This window comes from Tamandua tetradactyla, chromosome 5 (genome assembly GCF_023851605.1).
Source record: "Tamandua tetradactyla isolate mTamTet1 chromosome 5, mTamTet1.pri, whole genome shotgun sequence".
In the NCBI taxonomy this organism is placed as follows: Eukaryota; Metazoa; Chordata; class Mammalia; order Pilosa; family Myrmecophagidae; genus Tamandua; species Tamandua tetradactyla.
In genome coordinates, this window is record NC_135331.1 from 100208656 (window position 1) to 100233408 (window position 24753).

At 35.3% G+C, this 24753-nt stretch overlaps 1 protein-coding gene and 1 pseudogene across 6 annotated transcripts in view; both read left to right on the top strand.

The window, feature by feature from the left end:
- Positions 1 to 24753, top strand: part of UBR2 (ubiquitin protein ligase E3 component n-recognin 2) — a 165647-nt gene that overhangs the window by 60219 nt on the left and 80675 nt on the right. For 5 of the 6 annotated variants that reach the window (XM_077161822.1, XM_077161821.1, XM_077161820.1 and 2 more), the window contains exons 5-11: positions 1478 to 1608; positions 4000 to 4138; positions 4680 to 4742; positions 13182 to 13302; positions 14282 to 14389; positions 14827 to 14915; positions 16091 to 16189. In XM_077161822.1, coding sequence (XP_077017937.1) covers positions 1478 to 1608; positions 4000 to 4138; positions 4680 to 4742; positions 13182 to 13302; positions 14282 to 14389; positions 14827 to 14915; positions 16091 to 16189 — 750 coding nt within the window. Of the gene's footprint in view, positions 1 to 1477; positions 1609 to 3999; positions 4139 to 4679; positions 4743 to 13181; positions 13303 to 14281; positions 14390 to 14826; positions 14916 to 15920; positions 16020 to 16090; positions 16190 to 24753 lie in introns of all 6 variants that reach the window. The other variant, XM_077161818.1, reaches the window with a different exon arrangement.
- Positions 7196 to 13145, top strand: LOC143684657 (protein DBF4 homolog A pseudogene; annotated as a pseudogene).

Consider the following 24753-nt stretch of genomic DNA (forward strand, 5'->3'; position numbering starts at 1 on the left):
AGCCAACTTGGCAGGTGAACTCACTGTCCTCCTCCTTATGTGGGACAAGACTCCCAGAGATGTAAATTTCTCTGGCAATGTGAGACAGAACTCCCGGGATGAGCCAGGACCTGGCATGATAGGATTGAGTAAGCCTTCTTGACCAAAAGTGGGAAGAGATAAATGAGACAAAGTTTTAGTAGCTGAGAAATTTCAGAGTCGAGAGGTTATCCTGGAGGTTATTCTTACGCATTTTATATATGTATAATTTTTAAGTTATGGTGGCTAGAGGTAAGTACCTGAAACTGTTGAGCTGTGTTCCAGTAGTCTTGATTCTTGAAGACAATTGTATAATGATACAGCTTTTACAATGTGACCTTATGTTTGTGAAAATCTTGTGTCTGATGCTCCTTTTATCCAGGGTTTGGACAGATGAGTTAAAAAAGTAAGGATAAAAAATAAATAATAGGGAGGGGGGATAAAGGGTAAAAAATTGAGTAGACTGAAACACTGGTGGTCAATGAGAGGGAGGGGTAAGGAGTATGGGATGTATGAGTTTTTTCCTTTTTCTTTTTATTTCTTTTTCTGGAATAATACAGATGTTCTATAAATGATCATGGTGATGAATAAAAAAATAATGGATATAATGTAAATTAATGGGGGGATAAGGGGTAAAATAAATTGGGTAGATTGAAATACTAGTGGTCAACAAGAGGAAGGAGTAAGGGGTATGGGATGTATGAGTTTTTTATTTTTTCATGATCTTGGTGATAAATACACAACTATGATGATATGGTGAGCCACTGATTATACACTGAGTATGGACTATATTTTGTGAAGATTTGTCAATAAAAATATTTTTTTAAATAAAAGCAAAATAAATACAGAAATAAATCATACACTAGTCTACAAAGAAAGCCTCAATAAATTCCAGAGAACCAATAAATAAATAATAGGGGAGACAGGAGGTAAAAAAAAATTGGGTAGTTTGAAATACTAGTGGTCATTGAGAGGGAGGGGTAAGGAGTATGGGATGTACAAGTTTTTTTTTTCTTTTTCTTTTTCTGGACTGATGCAAATATTCTAAAAATGATCATGATGATGAATACACAGCCATATGATGATATTGTGAGCCATTGATTGTAAACCATATATGGACGTGTGATGATTTAAATATTTATATGAAAATGTTTTGATGTTAGGTCTTAGAGATCCTGGAATGCCATTCTAAAATGTTTAGTTTCATTTATTAGATATTGGAGTGCCATTGAATATTTTGATTCACTTGATTCGATAGTTGGGATTATTCTGAACAAAATGTTTTAGGAAGTTTGGTTTAGCAGGATGAAATGTGTAGTTTCAAATTGAACGAAGAGAAGTTAAAGCTGGAAGACCACTCAGCCTTTTACAAATAGTCTTTTAAGGAGTGGAGACAGAATGGAGAAGAGAATTAATCTACATTTAACATGATTGCATTTTTTCTTGTTCTTTCTTTCAGGATCCTCTTGTCCATTTATCAGAAGACATGATAGCAAGAACGTATAACATTTTTGCTATAATGTTTCGCTATGCAGTAGAAATATTAACCTGGGAGAAAGAAAATGAATTGCCAGGAGATTTAGAGATGGTGTAAGTATAACCCATTTATTCCTTGTATTTGAGAAATTGCTTAATTTTTACTTTAATACATCTAAGCTGGACATAATCTCTCTCTCTCTCTTCAGAATAAGTTTTCAGCAGAATAACCTTGGTTTTATAGTTTTTAGATATGTATGATCCTCTTAATTGATGGAGATTTCTCCCAGTTGTTTGGTTAGTGTTCTAGTTGGTTTGTTGTAGCCTTATGTAAACCATGTCAAGACTCTACTACTTGTTTCCGGCACAAAAATTCTTTGATTGTGTGATAGAATTTGTAAGTTAACTCTACAGCCTGCTCTGATGATTACTTTTTGTTTCATTTATCATTGGGTAATGATCTCTTTGACATAAGGAATTTTATGGTTCAAATAAGTGCACAAATGGAATTTTAACCATTTTGATTCTAAATCTTTATAGAAGTTGTTCTGCACTTTGTGCTTTTTTAGAATATCTCTAACATTTTTATTTAAATTATTCTGGATGTTGCAAATTTGTAACCAGAGAGCTGGATTTTGTCATAGCTGTGTTTTGTTTTGTTTTCATTTAAGGTGTTGCCCACATTAAAACTAGATTTCATAGAAAATGATTTCTAGGTTGCCTGGGAAATATCAGATCTAGTAACCCATCCACCATTATTATAGCCGATAAGTTGCTTTCCCCTTAGACGGAAATATGTCCTCTCTTTCACTACCTTTTACTCAACTTTCAGTTATGTTATCTGTCTTGCCCAATGGGCATTTAAATTTGAGGCCCTACAGGTAGAGGCCATTGAACAATATTTGCCATGCATTAACTTGCCCCAACCAGTTATATTTTTTGAGTTTTCGTATCTGCTTTTATGTTAGAAATTTATTTCTCCATATTCTTTCTTAAATTTAATGTTAAGAGTTTACTTTTCCATGTTAGTGTGCCTGCCTCAGTCTTCCCTTCTGCTTTTTTTGCCCCTTTTGCTTTTAGTTCTTACCAAGTTTGTTAGAATTATATTAATACTTGAGAATGAACACAAGCTTGCATGAAGGCCTGCAGGACACTTGGTAGTGTTTTCTTTTTGCTTTCTCAATAATGTTCACTTGACATTGTGAATTAAGTTTTTTCTTTTTATAAGTGAGGTGTTATTATATCTCCCTTTTGCAAATGTTGAAAATGACTTAGTATCTCATGATTTTATCTTCCTGTACTTCAGATTGGGAACATTGGTCAAAGACTGAAATTTAAAACCATAGAGAATAGAATAGTTTTGTTTTGTTTTGTTTTCTATTCTGTTCTTCTGTAGATTCAGAGCCTCCAAGATATAAGGAAAAAGACTCTTAACTAGCTGTTCTTATAAAATTTCCATTCTAGAAAATGGCATTCCATATACTCAGAAACCTGAATCACACGTACCCATTTAGGTACCAAGCCCAGCTGGTTTGCCCTCCTGTATTTGTATCAAATCATTCTACATGTGCTCATCTCCATTACAGCTACCCTAGTCCAAATTAACTTAATTTCATCCCTTGACAGCAGAGCCTCCTAAGTGGGCTTCCATATCCATTCTTGCCCGTTTTGATTCATTCTTTAAACTGTAGCTGAAGTGAACCTCAGGACTGAATCTGATCACTTCTCCTATTTTGAAGCCTTCATTGCCCTTAGAATGACAAAAACTGAAATCCATTATGAGGTCTTCAAGATTTCTGTCTACTTCTCCAAGCCAATCTCATACCAGTCTCCTCCTTCCTCTCTGTGCTTTAGCTCCCAGTACTTACTTCTTCCACATCAGGACCATTGCTTTCACCTTCCTCTAATCTATGGTTCTCAATTTCAGTGCTATTGGCATTTTGGGCCAGATTAATTCTTAATTCTGGAACCAGTCTGGTGTCTTATAGAATGTTTAGGAACATCCCTGGCCTCTACCCACCGGAAACCAGCACCCCACCTACTAAGACCTTCCCATCCCAGCAGGTGGTGACAGTCGAAGCTATTTCCAGATGTTGCCTAATGGTCCTTTGGTGGATATGGGAGGCCAAAACCATACCCAGTTGGAGCCACTGATAGCCTGTTCTGATTTTGAATCTCAGGTTACCGCTCTAACAGTTCTTCTGAACTCTCAGACCTGTTATACCCTGCTCTAGCACCCTCCTCTTCTTGATAAAAGCTAGTGAATTATATATCCAATTATATCCAATATCTGTATATCCAGTTATATATCCAGTATCTCCTACACCAAACTGTGGCACCATAAAGCACAGGAATCATGGATGACTTCTTTACAAATATGTGCCCAGTTTCTAGCATGTTTTCTCGAACAAAGTAAGCTATTAATAAAATTTTTTTTAAAAATGCATAGAGCAAGGAAATATGCAGATAGAGAATACATTATATAATTAATGTTTTATCCCACAGAGAGAAGAGTGACACTTACTATTGCATGCTGTTTAATGATGAGGTTCACACCTATGAACAAGTTATTTATACTCTTCAGAAAGCAGTTAACTGTACACAAAAAGAAGCCATTGGCTTTGCAACTACAGTAGATCGAGATGTAAGTAATTTCATTATACTGATATCACATAATAAATCAAACTTTACCACAGAAAATTGTCCCAGGAAGTTGGGTTAGAGGTGTATAAATATATATATATATATATATATATATATATATATATATATATATATATAAAAGCTATTTTAAATTTCATTTGAATATTGGCCCAAATGTATATTTGGTATAATTGTAAGCTATTGCCAGTTAGAAAGTTTAAGAGAAAATATAGATACAGTTGCCTATGTTCTCCCTAGTGATTAAAAATATTCCTTTTTTTTTTAAAAAAAAACATATTGAGTTATGAAAATGGAAATTGTAGCAGCCTAGAAAAATAAGTGTGGGATTCAAGGAAATATACTTATTTCCTGGAAAGAATTAAGATAACTTTGAAGGAAAATATTTTAATTTACTTTTTATTAATGAGTAGGACAAACATTATAAATATTAAGAAGTGAGCAGATCAAGTTAGATAGTTTAAAACTTGTAAATATTGAATGTAATACTTTTACAAATTGATTTTAAATATCTCTATTTACAGGGGCGTAGGTCTGTTCGATATGGAGACTTCCAGTACTGTGAACAAGCAAAATCAGTAATTGTGGTAAGTAATTTAAAAACATACCTGCATTATTATTGTTACTATTATTTTTTCTTTGATATGTTGTGTTTTCATTTTCATTTGCCTCGAGGTATTTACTAATTTCTCTTGTAATTTCTTCTTTGACCCACTCGTTGTTTAAGAGTGTGTTGTTGAGCCTCCACATATTTGTGGATTTTCTGGCACTCTGCCTATTATTGATTTCCAACTTCATTCCTTTATGATCCGAGAAAGTGTTGTGTATGATTTCTATCTTTTTAAATTTGTTAAGACTTGCTTTGTGACCCTTATTTTTTCTTTTAGGTTCATGGTCCGGGAATTGAACCTGGGTCCTCTGCGTATATTATTATTTTTAATTGGTTTAAAACTATTTTTATATTTTGGCATCTATGAACCCATTTTTCTGCCTTCATGAATATAAAGCAATACCAACCAAAAGTCATATTTAGAAATTTTCCTGAGCATTGCATTATCTAATTTTTTAAGCTATGAGATTGATATAGAAAATTAATGTTCAGATAAGATTACCTTTTGTCTTTCTGTTTCTATCAGAAAAGTCTTAGAAGGCTTTGCGTTCTGTTTCGTTTTGTTTTTAATTGATAAAGTTTCACATTACTTTTTTTTTTTTTAGACTGATGATTTTAAGGCTTGAGGTCAGTAGAGAAGGCCTTTTGCTACTTGTAAATTGGATTTGTATCCATCAAACAAATAAAAAGGATTCAAATACACAAATGAACATATGAATTAATGTATGAAAGGGTCTATAATAAGCTGGTAGAGAATTAACAACAACAACAAAAAACATCAGTGAAGCTATATATCTGCTCCAGAAAAGTTTTTTGGTATCCATATACATACATAAATTTTTGTAAGCTGAATATGGGTCAGGGTAAAAACTAAAACTTCTTGCTTTAAGAGAGACACTCCCCAAGCTTTCCCAATCATTTCTTCATCATTAATACTGAGTACAAATTACTTTTTAGAAATTAAGTTGACCTTTAGCATCAAAATTAGAATTTATGGCAAGTTGCTCCTTGGGACCTTATAACGAGGTGTACTGCATATCCATGTAGCATTTAGTAGATTATTTCTCTGAAAGAGAAATGTTTCTCACATTTCAATTTATTGTATTGTTAGAGTAATTTATTATTTTTGGTACTGTATGTAACTGTATTTTATGTAAATGTTCTTTTTTAAACATTTTTATTGGCAAAACAGCATACAAACACAAGCATTCTTAATATACAAACATTCCATAGGGGGTATACCATCAGTGACTCACAGTATCATCACATAGTTGTATATTCATCGCCATGATCATTTTTTAGAATATTTGCATCGCTCCAGAAAAAGAAAAAACCTCATATATGCCATATCCCTTACCCCTACCTCTCGTTGACCACCAGTATATCCATCTACCCAATATATTTTCACCTTATATCCATCTACCCAATATATTTTCACCTTTGTTCCCCCTATTATTTGTTTATCCATGTTTTTTACTCATCTGTCCATACCCTAGATAAAGGAAACATCAGGCACAAAATTTTCGCAATCACACAGTTACACTGTATGATTGTATGAAGTTATATCTTCATACAATCATCTTCAAGAAACAAGGCTACTAGAGCGAAGCTCTACATTTTCAGGTACTTCCCTTTAGCCACTCAAGTACACTATAAACAAAAGAGATATCTATATAGTGCATAAGAATAACTGTAGGATAACCTCTAGACTGTTTGACATCTCTCAGCCACTGACACTTTATTTTTTCTCATTTCTCTCTCCCCCCTTTTAGTCAAGAAGTTTTCTCAATCCCTTGATGCCGTGTACCAGTTCATCTTTTTTTTTTAATTTTTTTAAATTTATTAATTAAAAAAATTAACAACAAACAAAAATATTAACATATCATTCCATTCTACATATACAATCAGCAATTTTCAATATCATCACATAGTTGCATATTCATCATTTTTTAGAACATTTGCATCGATTTAGAAAAAGCGATAAAAAGACAACAGAAAAAGAAATAAAACGATAACAGAAAAAAAAAGATTATACATACCATACCCCTCACCCCTTGCTTTCATCTATCCCTAGCATTTCAAACTAAGTTTAACATTTGTTCCCCCTATTATTTATTTTTATTCCATATGTTCTACTCGTCTGTTGACAAGGTAGATAAAAGGAGCATCAGACACAAGGGTTTCACAATCATAGAGTCACATTGTGAAAGCTATATCATTGTTTAATCATCATCAAGAAACATGGCTACTGGAACACAACTCTACATTTTCAGGCACTTCCCTCCAGCCTCTCCACTACATCTTGAATAACAAGGTGATATCTACTTAATGCGTAAGAATAACCTCCAGGATAACCTCTCGACTCTGTTTGGAATCTCTCAGCCATTGACACTTTGTCTCATTTCACTCTTGCCCCTTTTCGTCGAGAAGGTTCTCTCAATCCCTTGATGTTAATTCTCAGCTCATTCTAGGGTTTTTTTCAATCCCTTGATGCTGAGTCTCAGCTCATTCCAGGATCTCTGTCCCACATTTCCAGGAAGGTCCACACCCCTGGGAGTCATGTCCCACGTAGACAGGGAGAGGGTGGTGAGATTGCTTATTGTGTTGGCTGGAGAGAGAGGCCACATCTGAGCAACAAAAGAGGCTCTCTTGGGGGTGACTCTTAGGCCTAGATTTTAAGTGGACTTGACCTATCCTTTGTGGGGTTAAGTTTCATATGAACAAACTCCAAGACTGGGGGCTCAGCCTATAGCTTTGGTTGTCCACACTGCTTGTGAGAATATCAAGAATTCAACTTGGGGAAGTTGAATGTCTCCCCGTTCTCACCATTCCCTGAAGGGGGCTTTGCAAATACATTTCCACTCACTGATCGAATCACTCTGAGATTCATTGGGGCATCACTTGGACAAACCAACAAAATCTCATGTCCTACCTGAGATTCCAAGTACTTATGGCTTTCAATCATACCAGTTCAACTTGATGAGCTTCATGTTGCCAGGGAGATGCACACCTCTGAGAGTCATGTCCACGTAGGAAGGGAGGGTAGTGGGTTCCCTTGCCATGTTGGTATAGAGAGCCCACATCTGAGCAACAAAAGAAGTTCTCTGGGGTGACTCTTAGGCCTGTTTTTAAGTAGGGTTAGCCTATCCTTTGCAGGAATAATTTTCATAGGGGCAAAGCCTAATATCAGGGGTTCAGCCTTTTGATTTGGTTGTCCCCAAACTCTTGCAAGAGTTTCAGAAATTATCCACATGGGGAAGTTGAATCTTTCCCCCTTTCTCCCCATTCCTCTAAGGAGACTCTGCAAATACAGGATCTTTATTCACTGTCCAGATCACTCTGGGATTTGTCTGGGCATCACACTAACCTGGACAAACTGATAAAGTCTCATGCCTTATTCAAGATTCCTGTATTTATGGTGTTCAACTAAATTGGCCATATAATTAAATTAGGAAATACACTACGAAAAATATAAATTATGCACCAAATAAATATCTCTCTCTTTAGTCACATGCAGAAGTTGAAATTTTATATGTACATTATCATCCTTTACTCAGTCTTCTGATCTACCTTAGTTATGTCCAGATCAGGTTCATTCATATCTCTACTCAATGTCTTACCACTTTTCTACCTTTTTAATCCATTCTGGTATGGGGTACTGCTGACTGTCTTAGCTTCAGAGCTCTGATTCTGTGTCTCAGGTATCACATAAATACCCGAAGTTTCTGAGAAAGACCAGGTTATATAAAACAGCATAGTATCTCAGAATTTAGAATTAACAATTACACCTCCTGAATATATGTGACTGCTGAAAGAGTTTGCAATCTGGGACTCATTACAATAATCCCCAGCCTGATAACCCATGCTGTCGACTTCAGTTCACTGAGTTTTTATATTCTAGTTTGTCCGTATGATTGAGACATGATAATATTTGACTTTTTGCTCCTGACAGTTCATTGAACATACAATTTTTAAGCTTCATTCATCTAGTTGCACACCTTACAATTTCATTCCTTCTTGCAGCATCCAGGGCTTAATAGTCCATTGTATGTATACACCATAGTTCCCCCTTCCGTTCCTCAGTTGTTGTACCCTTAGGCCACCTCCGTCCATTGTGAATAACAAATGAATATGACTGCTGAATCATTAAATTGATATTTCTTTGAGTCTCTAGTATCTTAGAGCAGCTAGAAATAAAAACCTAAAATTGTGGAATGGTAACTCATACTAAGTTCTGAAATCTGTTCTATAACTAATTGTTGTGCTGTGCTTTTAAACTCATTGCTTTTTTGTACGTTATTTTTTTTAAAGCAAATAAATAAATAAAAAGAATCTAAACCTCTAAGTTAAAAATAAACAAAATAATCAGAAGAAAAAAAAGAGGAGTGGGGAGAATCAAATCAATAGGCCAAACCCTTGATCTTGGGGTTTGTCCATATGAAACTTATTCCTCCAAAGGATAGGCTAAGCCTACTTAAAATTAGGCCTACGAGTCACCCCCAGAGAACCTCTTTGTTGCTCAGATGTGGCCCTGCTCTCTAGTAGGACATAACTCCCAGGGGCATAAACCTCCCTGGCAATGTGGGACAGAAATCCTGGAATGAGATGGGACCCAGCATCAAGGAATTGAGAAAACCTTCTTTACCAAAAGGGAAAAGAGAGAAATGAGACTAAATAAAGTGTCAATGGCTGAGAGATTTCAAACAAAGTTGAGAGGTTATCCTGGGAGTTATTCTTACACATTATATAGATATCCCCTTTTTAGTTTATGGTGTAATGGAGTGGCAGGAGGGAAGTACCTGACTGTGGAGCTGTGTTCCAGTAGCCTTGTTTCTTGAAGATGATTTTATAATTATATAGTTTTTACAGTGTGACTGTGTGATTGTGAAAACCCTGTGTCTGATGCTCCTTTTAACTAGGGTATGGACAGATGAGTGAAAAATATGGATAAAAACAAATAGGGAGAACAAAGGTTCAAATAAACTGGGTAGATTGAAATAACTAGTGGTTAGTGAGAGGGAGGGGTGAAGGGAATGGTGTATATGAGTTTTTTCTTTTTTCTTTTTTCTTTTTTTGGAGTGATACAAATGTTCAAGAAAATGATCATGGTGATGAATATACAACTATGTGACGACATCGTGAGCCACTGATTGTATACCATGTTTGTATGTTAAGAATGTTTATATGTTGTTGTCTTAATAAAAATATTTTTTTAAAAATTGATATTTCTTTTGGTCTCCAGTATATAAAGCAGCTAGAAATAAAAACCTGAAATTGTAGAATTATAATCCATACCAAATTCTGAAATCTGTTCTACAACTAATTGTTGCACTGTGCTTTGAAATTTATTGCTGTTTTGTATATATATTATTTTTCACAAAAAAAAAAAAAAAAGCCAATTGTGATGATAAAAAAATATTTATTTGTTCTAACCTCCTATATTCAGGAGTACCTAGAAGGAAAAATCTGAGATGATGGTATGGTAGCCCATGACAGACTCTAGGATCTGTCATGTTGAAGAGTACTTTGAAAACTAATACCTTTTTCTTTCTTTGCTTTATATATATGTTATAGTATACAGTAAAAACAATTAAAAAAAAATCTTTTGGTTGGGTGTGGTGCAAGGGTAGTTCAGTGGTAGAATTCTCACCTGCCATGCAGGAGACCTGGGTTCCATTCAGGGCCCATGCACTTTCCAAAAACAAACAAACAAAAAACCAACCAAACAAAAATTCAACAAATGATGCTGCAATAACAGATACTCACATAGAAAAAAGAATGAAATGTATCCCCCGGCATACAGCATACAAAAAAAAAAGACAAAAACTAATAGTTGGGCAAATTTTCAAAATGGAATTGAAGATTCAGGGTATTCATAAACTGTCTTCTTACTTTTTTCTAAGAATCCTAACAATTAGTTAAAGCCTCTTAGAAAATTAGGATCTGCATCAAATCAAGTAAGGCAAGAAAGTGGTGTTACACACATACATGAAAAACCCTCCTATGATGATTACGATGTGTTTATATTAAATTAAAATGTTGCAGCTGGCTTGTTAGCAGACCCGGGGAGCTGTGTTTTCGCGGCCGCCCGGCGCGACACCCTCTCCAGACCCAGTATGTAGGTGCCGGGCGGCTGCCATAAACTCCGGAGCCATGAGGATTCATAGCAAAGGACATTTTCAGGGTGGAATCCAAGTCAAAAATGAAAAAAACAGACCCTCTTTGAAGTCTCTGAAAACTGATAACAACAAACCAGAAAAATCCAAATATAAGCCACTTTGGGGAAAAGTATTTTACCTGGACTTACCTTCTGTCACAATATCTGAAAAACTGCAAAAAGACATTAAAGATCTTGGAGGGCGAGTTGAAGAATTTCTCAGCAAAGATATCAGTCATCTTATTTCAAATAAAAAGGAAGCTAAATTTGCACAATCCTTGGGTAGAATTTCTCCTGTACCAAGTCCAAAATCTGTGTATACTGCAGAAACAACTTCACCTCATCCCACCCACGATGGAAGCTCATTTAAGGCTCCAGACTCAGTGTGCTTAAGCAGAGGAAAGTTATTAGTTGAAAAAGCTATCAAGGACCATGATTTTATTCCTTCAAATAGTATATTATCAAATGCCTTATCATGGGGAGTAAAAATTCTTCATATTGATGACATTAGATACTACATTGAACAAAAGGAAAAAGAGTTGTATTTACTCAAGAAATCAAACACTTCTGTAAGAGATGTGGGGAAAAGAGCTACTGCACAGAAAACAAGAACAGGTCGACTGAAAAAGCCTTTTGTAAAGGTGGAAGATAGACTCAACTTTATAGGCCATTTTATCTTCAGTTGACCAACATGCCTTTTATAAATCATTCTGTTCAGAAACCCTGTAGTCCATTTGATGTGGATAAACCATCTGTCATCCACAAGCAAAATCAGGTTAAACTAAGAATCCAAACTGATGGTGATAAATATGGTGGTACCCCAATTCAACTCCATTTGAAAGAGAGAAAAAAAAAAAGGATACTGTGAATGTTGCTTGCAGAAATACGAAGATCTCGAAACTCATCTTCTAACTGAGCAACACAGAAACTTTGCACAGAGTAACCGGTATCAAGTTGTTGATGATATTGTATCTAACTTGGTTTTTGATTTTGTGGAATATGAAAGGAACATGCCTAAACAGAAAAGAATAAAATACAGTGTTGGATCCCTTTCTCCTGTTACTGCAAAGAAGACTAAACCAAGAGAGCACCTAGAATTGCAGTATATTTCTCAGAAGGACCTCAGGGAAAATAAAGTTGTGCAGATGATCAAGCAAAATTTCCTATGTAAAGAGCCCCAAGAACCTGAACATAAATTTATGTTTATTTCAAAACCCACCCCCTGCCCTTGTAGTGAACTGAGAGAACTTGAGAAAAAGACTAACAAATATTCCATATTAAATCCAGCTGAAAATGACATAAAACAGACTTTTATGCCGTTATCTTCACATGAAAATAATCAAGGATGCATTATTGATGTTTCTGAACATAAATGCATCATAAATGAAAGTGACTTAGAAGAACTAAGGGCAAATGACTGTCCATGTGGGCTACGGGCAGCTATACAATATTCTGATTTCATTAATAGTGCATCCCAACTGAAGCAGAAGTCAGATTCTGTGACTTTTGCAGCAAAGGATCTGAAGGAAAAGGACCTTAATTCAACATTTGGTTGTGGTTCTGGTCTGATAGCAATAAACAGTTCACAAGATTACCTAACAATTCAGGCAAATACTCCATCCCACAGCCCTCTCATGGAAACAAATGATTGTGACACCAAGAATATGGATAGTTTACCTTCTGGTAAAATCCATCGGAAAGTGAAAATATTAGGAAGAAATAAGAAAGAAAATCTGGAACCAAATGTGGGATCAGATAAAAGAACAGAGTTTCTTGCTACACAAGAAGAAAACAGAATTTGTAGTTCACCAGTGCAATCTTTACTGGACTTATTTTAGACCAGTGAAGAAAAATCAGAATTTTTAGGCTTTACAAACTATGCTGAAAACAGTAGTACATGTAATATTATAGATATTTGGGAAGAAGAAAATTCCAATGATCTGTTGTCAATGTTTTTCTCTTCCCCTTCCACTTCTACATTCACTGGCTTTTAGTCTTTTTTAAACAGTTTGTACTTTACACAAGTAATAAGGATCATATTCTTGAAATTTTTATAAATATGTATAAAAATTCTTAGAATTTTTTGCCAACTTCATTGAAGAACTGAATGTAAATATTAACAATAAAGGTGTTTGCGTTTTTCTACAAAATTGAATACATATTAAAGACTCTTGAAAAAAAAATTAAAATGTTAACCTTTTTCTTCCAATAAAATAGCCTTTTTAAGTTTGTTTTTTCATCCTGCCATTTCTTTTTAAGAGAAATACCAGTCGACAGACAAAGCCACTCAAAGTTCAAGTTATGCATTCATCTATTGTCGCACACCAGAATTTTGGTTTGAAACTTTTGTCTTGGCTGGGAAGTATTATTGGATATTCAGGTAGGTACATAAAAGCTGGTGCTAATATTGACTGCAAGCTGTTTGCCTTTCAGATGTCTTTTCAGTTATTTTTCTTGGCTCCTTTTTTTTTTAGTTTTGGCTTTTTCCGTTGGACACCTGGTTGCCATGTGTAGTGTCAGTGAATAGTATAATGGAAGCATTTTCTACTGGAAATTTTCTTAAGGATACTCATCGCTAATAATTTGAAGAATTTAACATCTGTTATTTAGTACTTATTATATAAGCTTTTTCTTTAGTCTCTTAAATGATTTCTATTTGGTAACAATTTAAGAGTTACTTCATTTTTTTCTGATTATTTTGCTGCTTGAAGAAGACTGAAATAGTGATTTAAATTATAAAGCATGGAATTAAAAGTTTAAGTTTTGGTCATCTTAATGCTTATATTAATATTTGAAGAACTTTTTTTTTGCAAGTTTAGCATTTAGAAAATAGAGGTACTTGCTTTCCAGGGCCTCTCAAGTAGTTGGTGCTCAGTGAATTTTTGTTTGTGAATGAAGAACATTTAGCATAGCATTAAGAGCGAGCGCTGGTAAATATAGTACAGAGATCATGTATTCTTTCTTTTAACTTTTAGCACAATTTTATGTTATACTTACCTTTGGTTTTCATGGGATGTATAATTTACTATAATCTGTTTTAATTACCATAAGTGTTTAAAGATACTTATTTCAGTGGTTTGGGATGCTTTCTCCTTTAATTATATTCTTTAAAGATAAAAGGTCATTCATTGCCTTTCTGCAGCATATATTTCAGCATTCTGGAGTCAAGTTTAGTGTATAGTGCAAGAAATTCAAAATTTTTCTCCTCTTTTGTAAAAATATTAATAAAATAGTTTAAATATTTACTTTTTCTGAATAAAATTTGACCTTTTATAAAACATCTAAAACTCTGCTAAATACTCACTTTATTTTGATATTTGAAATTGCTATTGCATGACTACTTTTCTTCCTGTTATCAGATGGTCTTCGCCGGATTTTATGTCAAGTTGGTTTACAAGAAGGGCCAGATGGTGAAAACTCTTCTCTTGTGGATAGACTAATGCTTAGTGATTCCAAGCTGTGGAAAGGTGAATCTCTTAACTACTTTTAAGATATGTGGGAACCTGTTTAGGTAATTGAGATGTTAAAATTCAGGGGTTTTTTTGTTTTGTTTTATTTTCAAAAATTAGCATATAATTATTTCATATAAATTGGCATCTATTATTATTTCCAAAAATTAGTAGTCTCATTCTTTGAAAAAAATTGGGGGAGGATCCAAGAAATTATACAACCTTTAAGAATTAAACATGTAACAGAGTGAATGTATTTCATTTTTTTCTATATTCATGTTTTGTTAAGGAATTATATTTTAGGAAAGCTGAATTTATAAGTAGCAGGTTGCAAGTATTTTTTACTAATGAACATATGAAATGTTTGCTCTTGAGACTTCTACCCAAAAACTTTGAAAATGTAATTTTTTGCTTGTTTGGAATGTCTCTATATATCCTGTTATTTTTCTTAACAGGTGCTAGGAGTGTGTATCATCAGTTGTTCATGAGCAGTCTACTTATGGATTTGAAATACAAGAAATTGTTTGCTATTCGATTTGCAAACGTAAGTGTTATCTCAATTTTGAAGAGTAACAAAATAGTTGGGTTATATAAAGAAGACCTGTATAGTCCGTGATTATATCCTGGCTTCATAAAATTAGCAACTAATAATAAGATGTTAGTGTCTTAATTTTAGGTTCTGATAAACTTCATAAATGATGTTTTTATCTTTTATCAATAAAATAGAATAAAAAGTGGGACTTTGTTCTTTTCTTGCTCATCACCTCTCATGATAATATGATATCCATCTATGCCTTGTACCTTTCCCTTTGTTTAATTCAAAAGGCAGTGGTGTCACAGTGGCAGAGTTCTCATCTGCCATGCTGGAGACCCGGTTCGATTTCCAGTACCTGCCCACGCAAAAAAAAAAAAAAAAAGTGGCATGAAATGGTAAATGAAAAATTTAAACCTACACCATTATCAAATTTTAGTATTGTTCCTATTAAAATTTGTGTGAGGAAAAATTAATCTTAAGTTGACATTTGTATATGGATTCCGATTTAGGAATCATGAACTCTAGGTTGATGGTGGTTAATTATGTTCTTCTCCCTTTTAGCAGCATGAAATTAAGCTAACTGCTTATTTGCCTGAATTAGGGGGTCTTAACCAAGGAACCATGTGTGACTCATTTGGGGAACTCTTTCAAAATGCATGTTTTGTTCCATTCTCAAGTTTACTGAAGCACATTCACCAAGAGTGGAGCACAAGCATGTGTAAGTTGAAAGAGCCACCCAGGTGATTATGATATGCATCTAAAAGTAATGAGACAGTGTAACAGCTGTGGTTCATTCCCACCAGTGTACAGTGTCATTTCAGAATTTTAGTAGCTGTTACTTCCTTTTGGGGCTCCCTAAATCAATATTTGTATGGTTTAATTGTTAGAAATCTTTTCAGTTATTCTTCTCGTAGCAGTATTATCTCATTGACTTCCTCCAACACTGACTTTTCGTTATAATCCTTAAACATTTGGTCAATGTGGATTAGAGGTGAATCTCCCCTTGTTGTTTAGAATTACCAGCAGTTGCAGAGAGATTTTATGGAGGATGATCACGAGCGAGCAGTATCGGTGACTGCTCTGTCTGTCCAGTTCTTCACTGCACCTACTCTGGTGAGTAGTGCTTGCCTTTTTCTTTGTAACTGATAGCTGGCACTCCTTGCCTTTTTTTGCCTTCTTAATAGAACTATGAGCGTTTGCAGAATGATTATGTGACAGATGACCACGACAGAGAGTTTTCAATCACAGACCTCTCGGTACAGATATTCACAGTTCCTTCACTTGTAAGTACTGAAATATTAAGAAGAATTTTCTTGTTTTCCATTAACAAAAGTAAAGTCTTAAAATAATAGAGAACTAAGATGTGTATATTTCAAAACAAAGTAATATTTTCCTTAATGGGCAGTCAGATTTCAGATACCTTCAACCATACTAGAAAATATCCTTGAATACCAAAGTAATCTGGGGGTAAGAAAAACAAACAAAAAAAACTGGAAAAAGCTTCTTGTTATTAAAATTGCTGTTAAAAAGCTCTTAATCCTTACTTTTTCTTAGTATTTCCCTGAGGTTTTAGACTGCTAAGTTAAAATTAAGCTGATTGGTCCATGTTAGACTCAACAGATTGTACACCATCTTACATACTGAGGAACTACCACTCTGCCACCCCTACCCCAGTGGGGTAAGGAAAGAGGTAGCTAAGGCAATTAAATCACGATGATTGAGTGGTCTTTTATACAACATCACTAGTTGCTCCTGAAAGCATCACTATATTTAAATACCATATAGTAGTTAAAATTCATATTTAATTTACTCAACAAATAGTTACTGAATGCATCTTATTTATTGGGCGCAGTTCTAGGCTTTAGGAATGTCGTGTTGAATGGAAACAGATGTGGACCCCATCCTCATGGAATGTAAACTCACATAAATGAGTTTAATATAATGAAAACTGAAGAAAAGGGTGCTTTAAGAGAATATAATAAGTACCTTATTCAGGGAATGGGAAGAAGGGAGAGGAGGGGTGCCCATGTAGAGGGACTAAAGTAGGGAGGAGCCAATAACGTTGAAGATTCTCAAACATGGAGTAAAATGAGATCAGGAATGTAGACAGAGGCCACATTTTATAGGGTTAAAAGCTCTTAAAACTTAAGAGCATTAAGTTTTAGTAATAACATTTATTTTCCAGGTTTTTTTGTTTTTTTTTTACTTGCTTTTCACAAGATTATTTTATGTTCAAGGATATGTTCTAGTGCATTCAAAGCTGTCTGAAGTCTTTCTGCCCTTTAATGAAATATTATTTTGTACCAAAATTAAGGATTTTGGTTTTTATTCTAAAAGCACAGGAGGACATTAAAAAGTTCTAAGGGGTACGTACAACATCACTTTTGTCATTTTAAAAGATCATCTTGTTCATGTATGGGCTGTATGTGTGTGGAAATTTGTTGATAAAAATATTTTTTAAAAAATGAAGATCATGTTTGTAATTTATAGAATGAACTGGCAGAGGGTAAGAGTGAGAGTGGGGAAGCTAAATAGAAGCTAATGCAAGAATCCAGATAATAATTGGTGGTGATTTGAACTGGGACAGTGACAGTGGACATAAGAGTTGTGAGAGATATTTATGTAGTAAAATCTGCACAACTGATCAGATGTGGAGGTTGAGGGACATTGGATTTAGTAACTGAAGGGATGTTCAGTTTGACAGAGAAGTATAAGAAGTATAAGTATAAGACAGTAGTTTCTCTCTTGCAACTGAGTGTATGTTGTGTCAGTTACAGGTAATGCTGAAGAATAAATAAGATTTGTAGAGAGGGAAAGTGATGGTTTTGTTAAATCAGGGTTGAGTTTGAGAAACTTGTGAGATAATTCCATGTGTAGTCAGTTTTACTGATATTTTTGTCCATTTCCGTGTCAGTACTACATGATTTCAATAATTATAGCTTAATATTCCATTCTGTTGTCTTACAGGGCTAAATCTCCTTTCATTATTCTTTTCTAAATTTTCTTAATTATTCTGAGACCTTTTTTCTTTAAGATGAACTAAAATCAGTTTGCCAATTACCAAACCACACTGAAATTTTCACTGAGAAAGCACTGTATTTGTAGATTAATTTGATAAGAACTGTTATCTTTGCAATATTGAATACTGCCATCTAGGAACATAACTTGTCCTCATTTATTCAAGTATTATTTTTTGTTCTTAGTAACAGCTCTATAGTTTTCTTGTTATGAATCTTACACATTTTTAAATTAAGTTATGTATTTTATATTTTTGATCCTGTGGTACATTTTTAAGTTAGCTGTGGTTACTATGTAGGAAAGCTACTGTTTTGTTTTGTTTTTTAATATTTTTTATTGTAAAACATAACATATTCAAAAAGAGAAAAAGAAATAATTTTCAAACAGGCAGCTACAGAACTGATCTCGTAGTTAGGTATACTTACCACTCCACAGTTTCAGATTTTTCCTTCTAGCTGCTCCAAAACACTGGAGGCTAAAAGAAATACCAATATAGTGATTCAGCAGTCATACTCATTTGTTAAATCCTGTCTTCTCTTTTATAACTCCTCCTTCTCCTTTGATCCTTTTCCCACTCTATAAGGATCTTTGGGCTATGCCCTTTCTAACTTTTTCGTGTTGAAAAAGGGTGTTGATAATACAGGAGAGGGAGGTGGAATTTGTTGATACCCTTGGAAAGGCTGGGTACTCTGCATTTCAGAACTTATCTATCCTAGGAATCATCTGGGTGTAATGGGTTTCAGGAAAGTAAATTTAATGCTTGAAACTTATACAGTCTTGGTTAGAGCCCTAGGAGTTCTTAAAAGTTAACAGGAGTGTTGTGGTTGGGGTTTGGCAAACTGTCAAGTAGCAATATCTAGCTGAAGCTTGAATAAGAGTAGCCTCCAGAATAGCCTCTTGATTCTGTTTGAACTTTCTTAGCTACTGAGATCTTGTTTTGTTGCTTTTCTTTTCCCCCTTTTGGTTCAAAAAACATTATTGATTCATCAGTGCCAGAGCCTCGGGAGTCATGTCTAAAGTTGTTGGGGAGACTTTCACCCCTGGATTTCATGTCTCACATAGGGGGTAGAATAATGATTTCACTTGCAGAAATGGGCTTAGAGGGAGAGAGGCTACATCTGAGCAACTTAAGAGGTTTCCGGTAAGCAACTCTTAGGCTTAATTATAAGTAGTTTAGCTTCTCCACTACAGAAATAAGTTTCATGAGGGCAAGCCTTGAAACAAGGGTTTGGAATATTTTCTTGGGAGTCCCTAAAATTTGAGAGAGCACCAGGGGGTTCCCATATGGGAAAGTTTGATTGTTCCTTATGTTTCCTTCAGTCCCTCAAGAGACTTTACCAATACTTTTTAATTGTCAGCCCACCATAATCTAGGATGTCTCCGGGTATTACATTAAGCTGTTCAGAGTTACAAGACCTTTTTCCTGTTCTGGTCCCTCTGTGTTTGGCTCTTTTTAATGAGCTATCCAGACAGGATTAATTATTTGTTTGTTTGTTTGTTTGTTTTGAGACAGGATAATTTAGATTGTGGTGCAGAAAATTTAGGTTCTAGACACAATGAATCTCTCTGCCTTTGGTCTCATACAGTAGGTGAAGCACTAGAGTAAATACACTATCATCTTTTGTCCTGTATTCTGATTTACCTTACTCCCAACCAGATCACCTTCATTTTTATCTCTAATTGAAACCTGACCTTTTTTTTTTTTGTTTATTGTATGCGGTATTGCTCGCTTTCAGAACTGCAAAGCTCCAACTCTGAATCTTAGATATCACAGAGGTACTCAAAATTCAAAATTCCAGGAAATTACATATAGCTCTGTGTCTCAAATTCTAGAAATACTCTTACAACTGCAGACTAAGTATAGCTGCTATAAGAGCTTGCAATTTAGGCTCCAATTTTTTATAAGTATTTTCTGAATGAGACCATAGTGTATTTGCTCTTTTGTTTCTGGCATACTTGACACAGCACATTGTTCCCAAGGTTCATTCAGTTTGTTGCGTGCCTCATGGTATTATTCTTTTTTGTAGTCGCATAATTTCCCTCTTACATTCATTTATATATATGTCACAGTTCACCTTTTGGCTTCTCAGTCATTGTACCCTTCAGCCCCCTCCACCTATTGGGCATCATGGATAATGTCTGAAATAAACAAACCTTGTCTTATGGTGTCCATCCTCACTTGGTTGTACAATCAGTATCACTCTCAATTTTAGACAGTTTTCGTGGGTCCAAAGAGACAAAGAACTGATATACACAGCCTCACCAAATATCAAATCTAAACCTTACCTAATCTCTTGTCCTTCTCACTCCCCCCAATTATTTACCTCTGGTATTGCTGTGATACTGTTGCTGTCTTCCTTTTAACTACAGGCTATAGCATGAAATATTAGTTTTCCCCCCTGACCCCTCGATTATTAACACTTTATATAAGGTCACACCTTTGGAGGAGTTCATGTGAGAACTTATGTATAATTATAGAATTAGTCGGTGGGATATATGGCACTCTATAGCCCCTTTCAGTCACATTCACCTGCAATATGGCAGCCCCCCCCCCACTAATTAGCTGCCATCACTTCTATCCATTCCCCTACATTTAAGTTCAACCTCATTGGGTATTCTTCCCCCCATCTTGCTTCTGTGTATCACTAGGTCCCATGTATTCTACAGCATAAACCTTTGAGTTGACCTTTACTAGAGTCATAATGCCTAAATCATACATTATCTATCCTTTTGTGTCTGACTTATTTCACTCAGCATTATGTCCTCAGGGGTCATGCATGTTGTCATATACTTCAGGACCTCATTTTGCCTTACTGCTGCATAATATTCCATCATATGTATATACCACATTTTGTTCATCCACTTGTCTGTTGATGGGCACTTGGATTGTTTCCATCTTTTGGCAATTGTGAATAATGCTGCTATGAACATCGGTGTACAAGTATCTGTTCATGTCACCGCTTTAAGCTCTTCTGGGTGTATACTAAGTATTGGTGTTGCCAGGTCATAGGGCAACTCAATATTTAGTTTTCTGAGGAACCTCCAAACTGTCTTCCACAGCAGCTATACCATTATGCATTCCCCCAGTAGTGAAAAAGTGTTCTAATTTCTCCACATCCTCTCCCACATTTATAGTTTTGTATTTGTTTAATAGCAGCCATTCTTAGTAGGTGTGAGGTAATATCTCATTGTTGTCTTGATTTGCATTTCCCTTATAGCTAATGAAGACGAGCATCTCTTCATGTGCTTTTTAATCATTTGTATTTGCTCTTCAGAAAAATGTCAGTTCATATCTTTTGCCCATTTTATAATTGGGTTGTTTGTTCTTTTGTTGTTGAGTTGTGTAATTCCTTTATGTACACAGAAAATCAAACCATTATTGGTTATGTGGTTTCCAAATATTTTCTCCCATCAAATTAGCTGCCTCTTCACCTTTTTGACAAATCCTTTGAGGCACAGAGGCCTTTTATTTTAAGGAGTACCTATTTATCAGTTTTTTCTTTTATTGTTTGTGCTTTGGGTATAAAGTTTTAAGAAGCTACCTTCTATTACTAGGTCTTGAAGATCTTTCCTTGTAGTTTTTTCTAGGAATTTTATGGTACTAGCTCTTGTATTTAGGTCTTTAATCCATTTTGAATTCATTTTTGTATAGGGTATATGGTAGGGGGTCCTCTTTCTTTCCTTTGGTGGTATTGATATCCAGTTCTCCCATGTCCATTTATTGAAAAGACTTTTCTGTCCAAGTTCAATGAATTTGAGGGCCTTATTGAAGGTCAGTTGAGCATAAATTTGGTGGTCTGTCCCTGTACTCTTGATTCGATTCCATTGGTCAAGTACCATGCTGTTTTGATACTGTGGTTTCATAGTAAGCTTTAAAGTCAGAAAGTGTTAGTCCTCCCACTTTGCTCTTCTTTTTTAGTATATTTTTAGCTATTCAAGATCTCTTTCCCTTCCAGATAAATTTGATAACTAGCTTTTCTAAGTCTTCAGAGTAGCTTGTTGGAATTGTGATTGGTGTTACATTGAATCTGTAGATTGATTTGGGTAGAATTGACATCTTGATAGCATTCATCCTTCCTATCCATGGAATGTCTTTCCATCTAGTTTAGTCGTCCTTGGTTTCATTTAGCAATATTTTGTAGTTTTCTGTGTACAAGTCCTTGACATCCCTGGTTAAGCTTGTTTCTAGATACTTGATTCTTCTGGTTGCTATTTTGAATAGAATTTTTTCCTTAATTGTCTCCACAGTTAGGTCAGTACCTAATTGTATAGAAACATTACCTATTTTTGTACATTAATATTGTATCCTGCCACTTTGCAGAATTTATTAGTTCAAGTAGTTTTGTCATGGATTCATAAGTATTTACCAAATATAGGGTCATGTTGTCTGCCAATAATGAAAGTTTTATTTCTTCCTGTCCTATTTGGATGCCTTTTATTTCTTTCTCCTGCCTGATTACTCTAGCTAGGACTTTATAGTACAATGTTGAAGAATAATGGTGACAATAAGCATCCTTGTCTCGTTTCTGATATTAGGAGGAATGCTTTCAATCTCTCACTGTTAAATAGGATGCTGGCTATGGGTTTTTTATATACGACCATTATGATATTGAGGAAGTTTCCCCCAATTCCCACCTTTTGAAGTGTTTCTATCAGAAAAGGATGCTAAATTTTGTCAAATGCTTTTTCAGCATCAGCTGAAATATCAAGCATCATGCTTGATATGAGAGTATGATTTTCCCTTTCAGTTTGTTACTGTGCTATATTTCATTGATTGATATTCTTGTGTTGAACCACCCTTGCATTCCTAGTATAAACCCCACTTGGTTGTCATGTATAATTCTTTGAATGTGTCCTTGGATTAGATTTGCTAGTATTCTGTTGAGAATATTAGTGTCTATGTTGTTCTAGTTTGCTAACTGCCAGAATGCAATATACCGGAAATGGAATGGCTTTTAAAAAGAGGAATTTAATAAGTTACAAGTTTACAGTTCTAAGGCTGAAAAGATGTCCCAATTAAAACAAGTCTATAGAAATGTCCAATTTAAGGCATCCAGGGAAAGAATCTTGATCCAAGAATTCCAATGACGTTCGTTTCTCTCTCAGCTGGAAGGGCATGTGGCAAACATGGCGGCATCTGCTGGCTTTCTCGTGGCTCTACAAAAAGGGACTCTCTCCAAAATGTTTCCTCTTTTAAAGGATTCCAGTAAGCAACTCTACCTTCAATGGGTGGAGACACACCTCCATGGAAATCATCTAATCAAAAGTTACCACCCACAATTGGGTAGGTCACATCTCCATGGAAACAATCAACATGCTCCTACCCAGCAATATTGAATGAGGACTAAAGGACATGGCTTTTCTGGGGTCCACCACAGATTCAAACCAGTGCATATGTTCATTAGGTAGATTGGTCTGTAGTTTTCCTTTCTTGTAGCATCTTTATCTAGTTTTAGTATTAAAGTTATGTTAGCTTCATAAAATGAGTTAGGTAGCATTCCTTCTTCCTCAATTTTTGGAATGAGTTTGAACAGGATTGATGTTAGTTATTTTTGTAATGTTTGATGAAATTCCCCTGTGAGGCATTCTGGTCCTGAGCTTTTCTTTGTAGAAAGTTTTTTGATGACTAATTAAATCTCTTTACTTGTAATTGGTTTGTTGAGATCTTTTGTTTCTTCTTGAGTCAGGATAGGTAATTCATATTCTGTGATTTGTTTTTTCAGACTTTCGATTTCTTCTTTTTGTTCATTCCTTGCCTTCTTTACATCCTCCCTCAATTCATTGATTTGATTTTTGATGAGCTTTTCCATGTCTGTTCAAACGTTCTGAATTAATTGTTTCAACTCCTGTATCTCATTTGAATTGTTGGTTTGTTCCTTTGACTGAGACTTAGCTTCAATTTTCCTAGTATGATTCGTTGTTTTTGCTGGCATCTAGGCATTTAATTACCTTCATTAGTTTATTCTGGAGATTGTTTTCACTTTTTTTACTTAGGATTTTCTTGCTGGATGACTTTGTTGTGTATCTGATCTTTGACATTCAATTCAGCTTATTCTAGTCTTCTAGCTTAGGTTTTGTTTAACAGATCAGAATTTTTCAGTTCTTGGTTTTTTGTTCTTCACCCTGTCTTTATGCTTTATGGTGCTTCCCCTCCCCCCCCCCCACTTAGGAGAATCTACTTAGGTTTTATAGATCCTAGCCAGATTTTCCCAGACCAAACTGGCCTCCTCTCAGAAGGAAAGAGTCACCTGCATCAGTTTTCCCTGTCAGTTGATACCCAGCAGGTTGAAAGGCTTTCCTATCAAGTCTCTGGACTCTGCATTTTTCCTGTCCTGCCAAGTATGTGGCGCTCGTCTGCCTGTGGAAGGTGATGCGGTACCTTTAACTTCAGCTGACTCTCCCTGCTGGGGGTGTGGTTGAAACAGAGGAGAGGTTTTATGCTGGCTTTAATTGTTTCACTTTTCCAGACCCTGGGGTTTGAATTCCTTGAGGGAGGGATTCCCCCTGAGCTGGGTCCCACCCCTCTCCTGGGGAAGACACAGGCTCCAGACAAACACTCAGACAAGCTTAATTCTGCCTATGCCTGGGGCAGGTGGAGCCTGAGAAGCCTTGCAGCTATATCCAAAGAGTAGTCAAGCTATAAAAACACAGTCACAAAAAAGAAAAATCCTTTTCAGAGCAGGACCCCCATTCCTCGGGTTTGCCAATCAGGAGCTTAAGTTGGTACATTGCTCTGTATCTCCAGGTCCTGTGTGTCACCTCCTTTCTTTCAGGACCCAGACCTTTTCAAATCCAAAAATCTTCTGTTTGTTTTTTTTTTTTCTTTTTC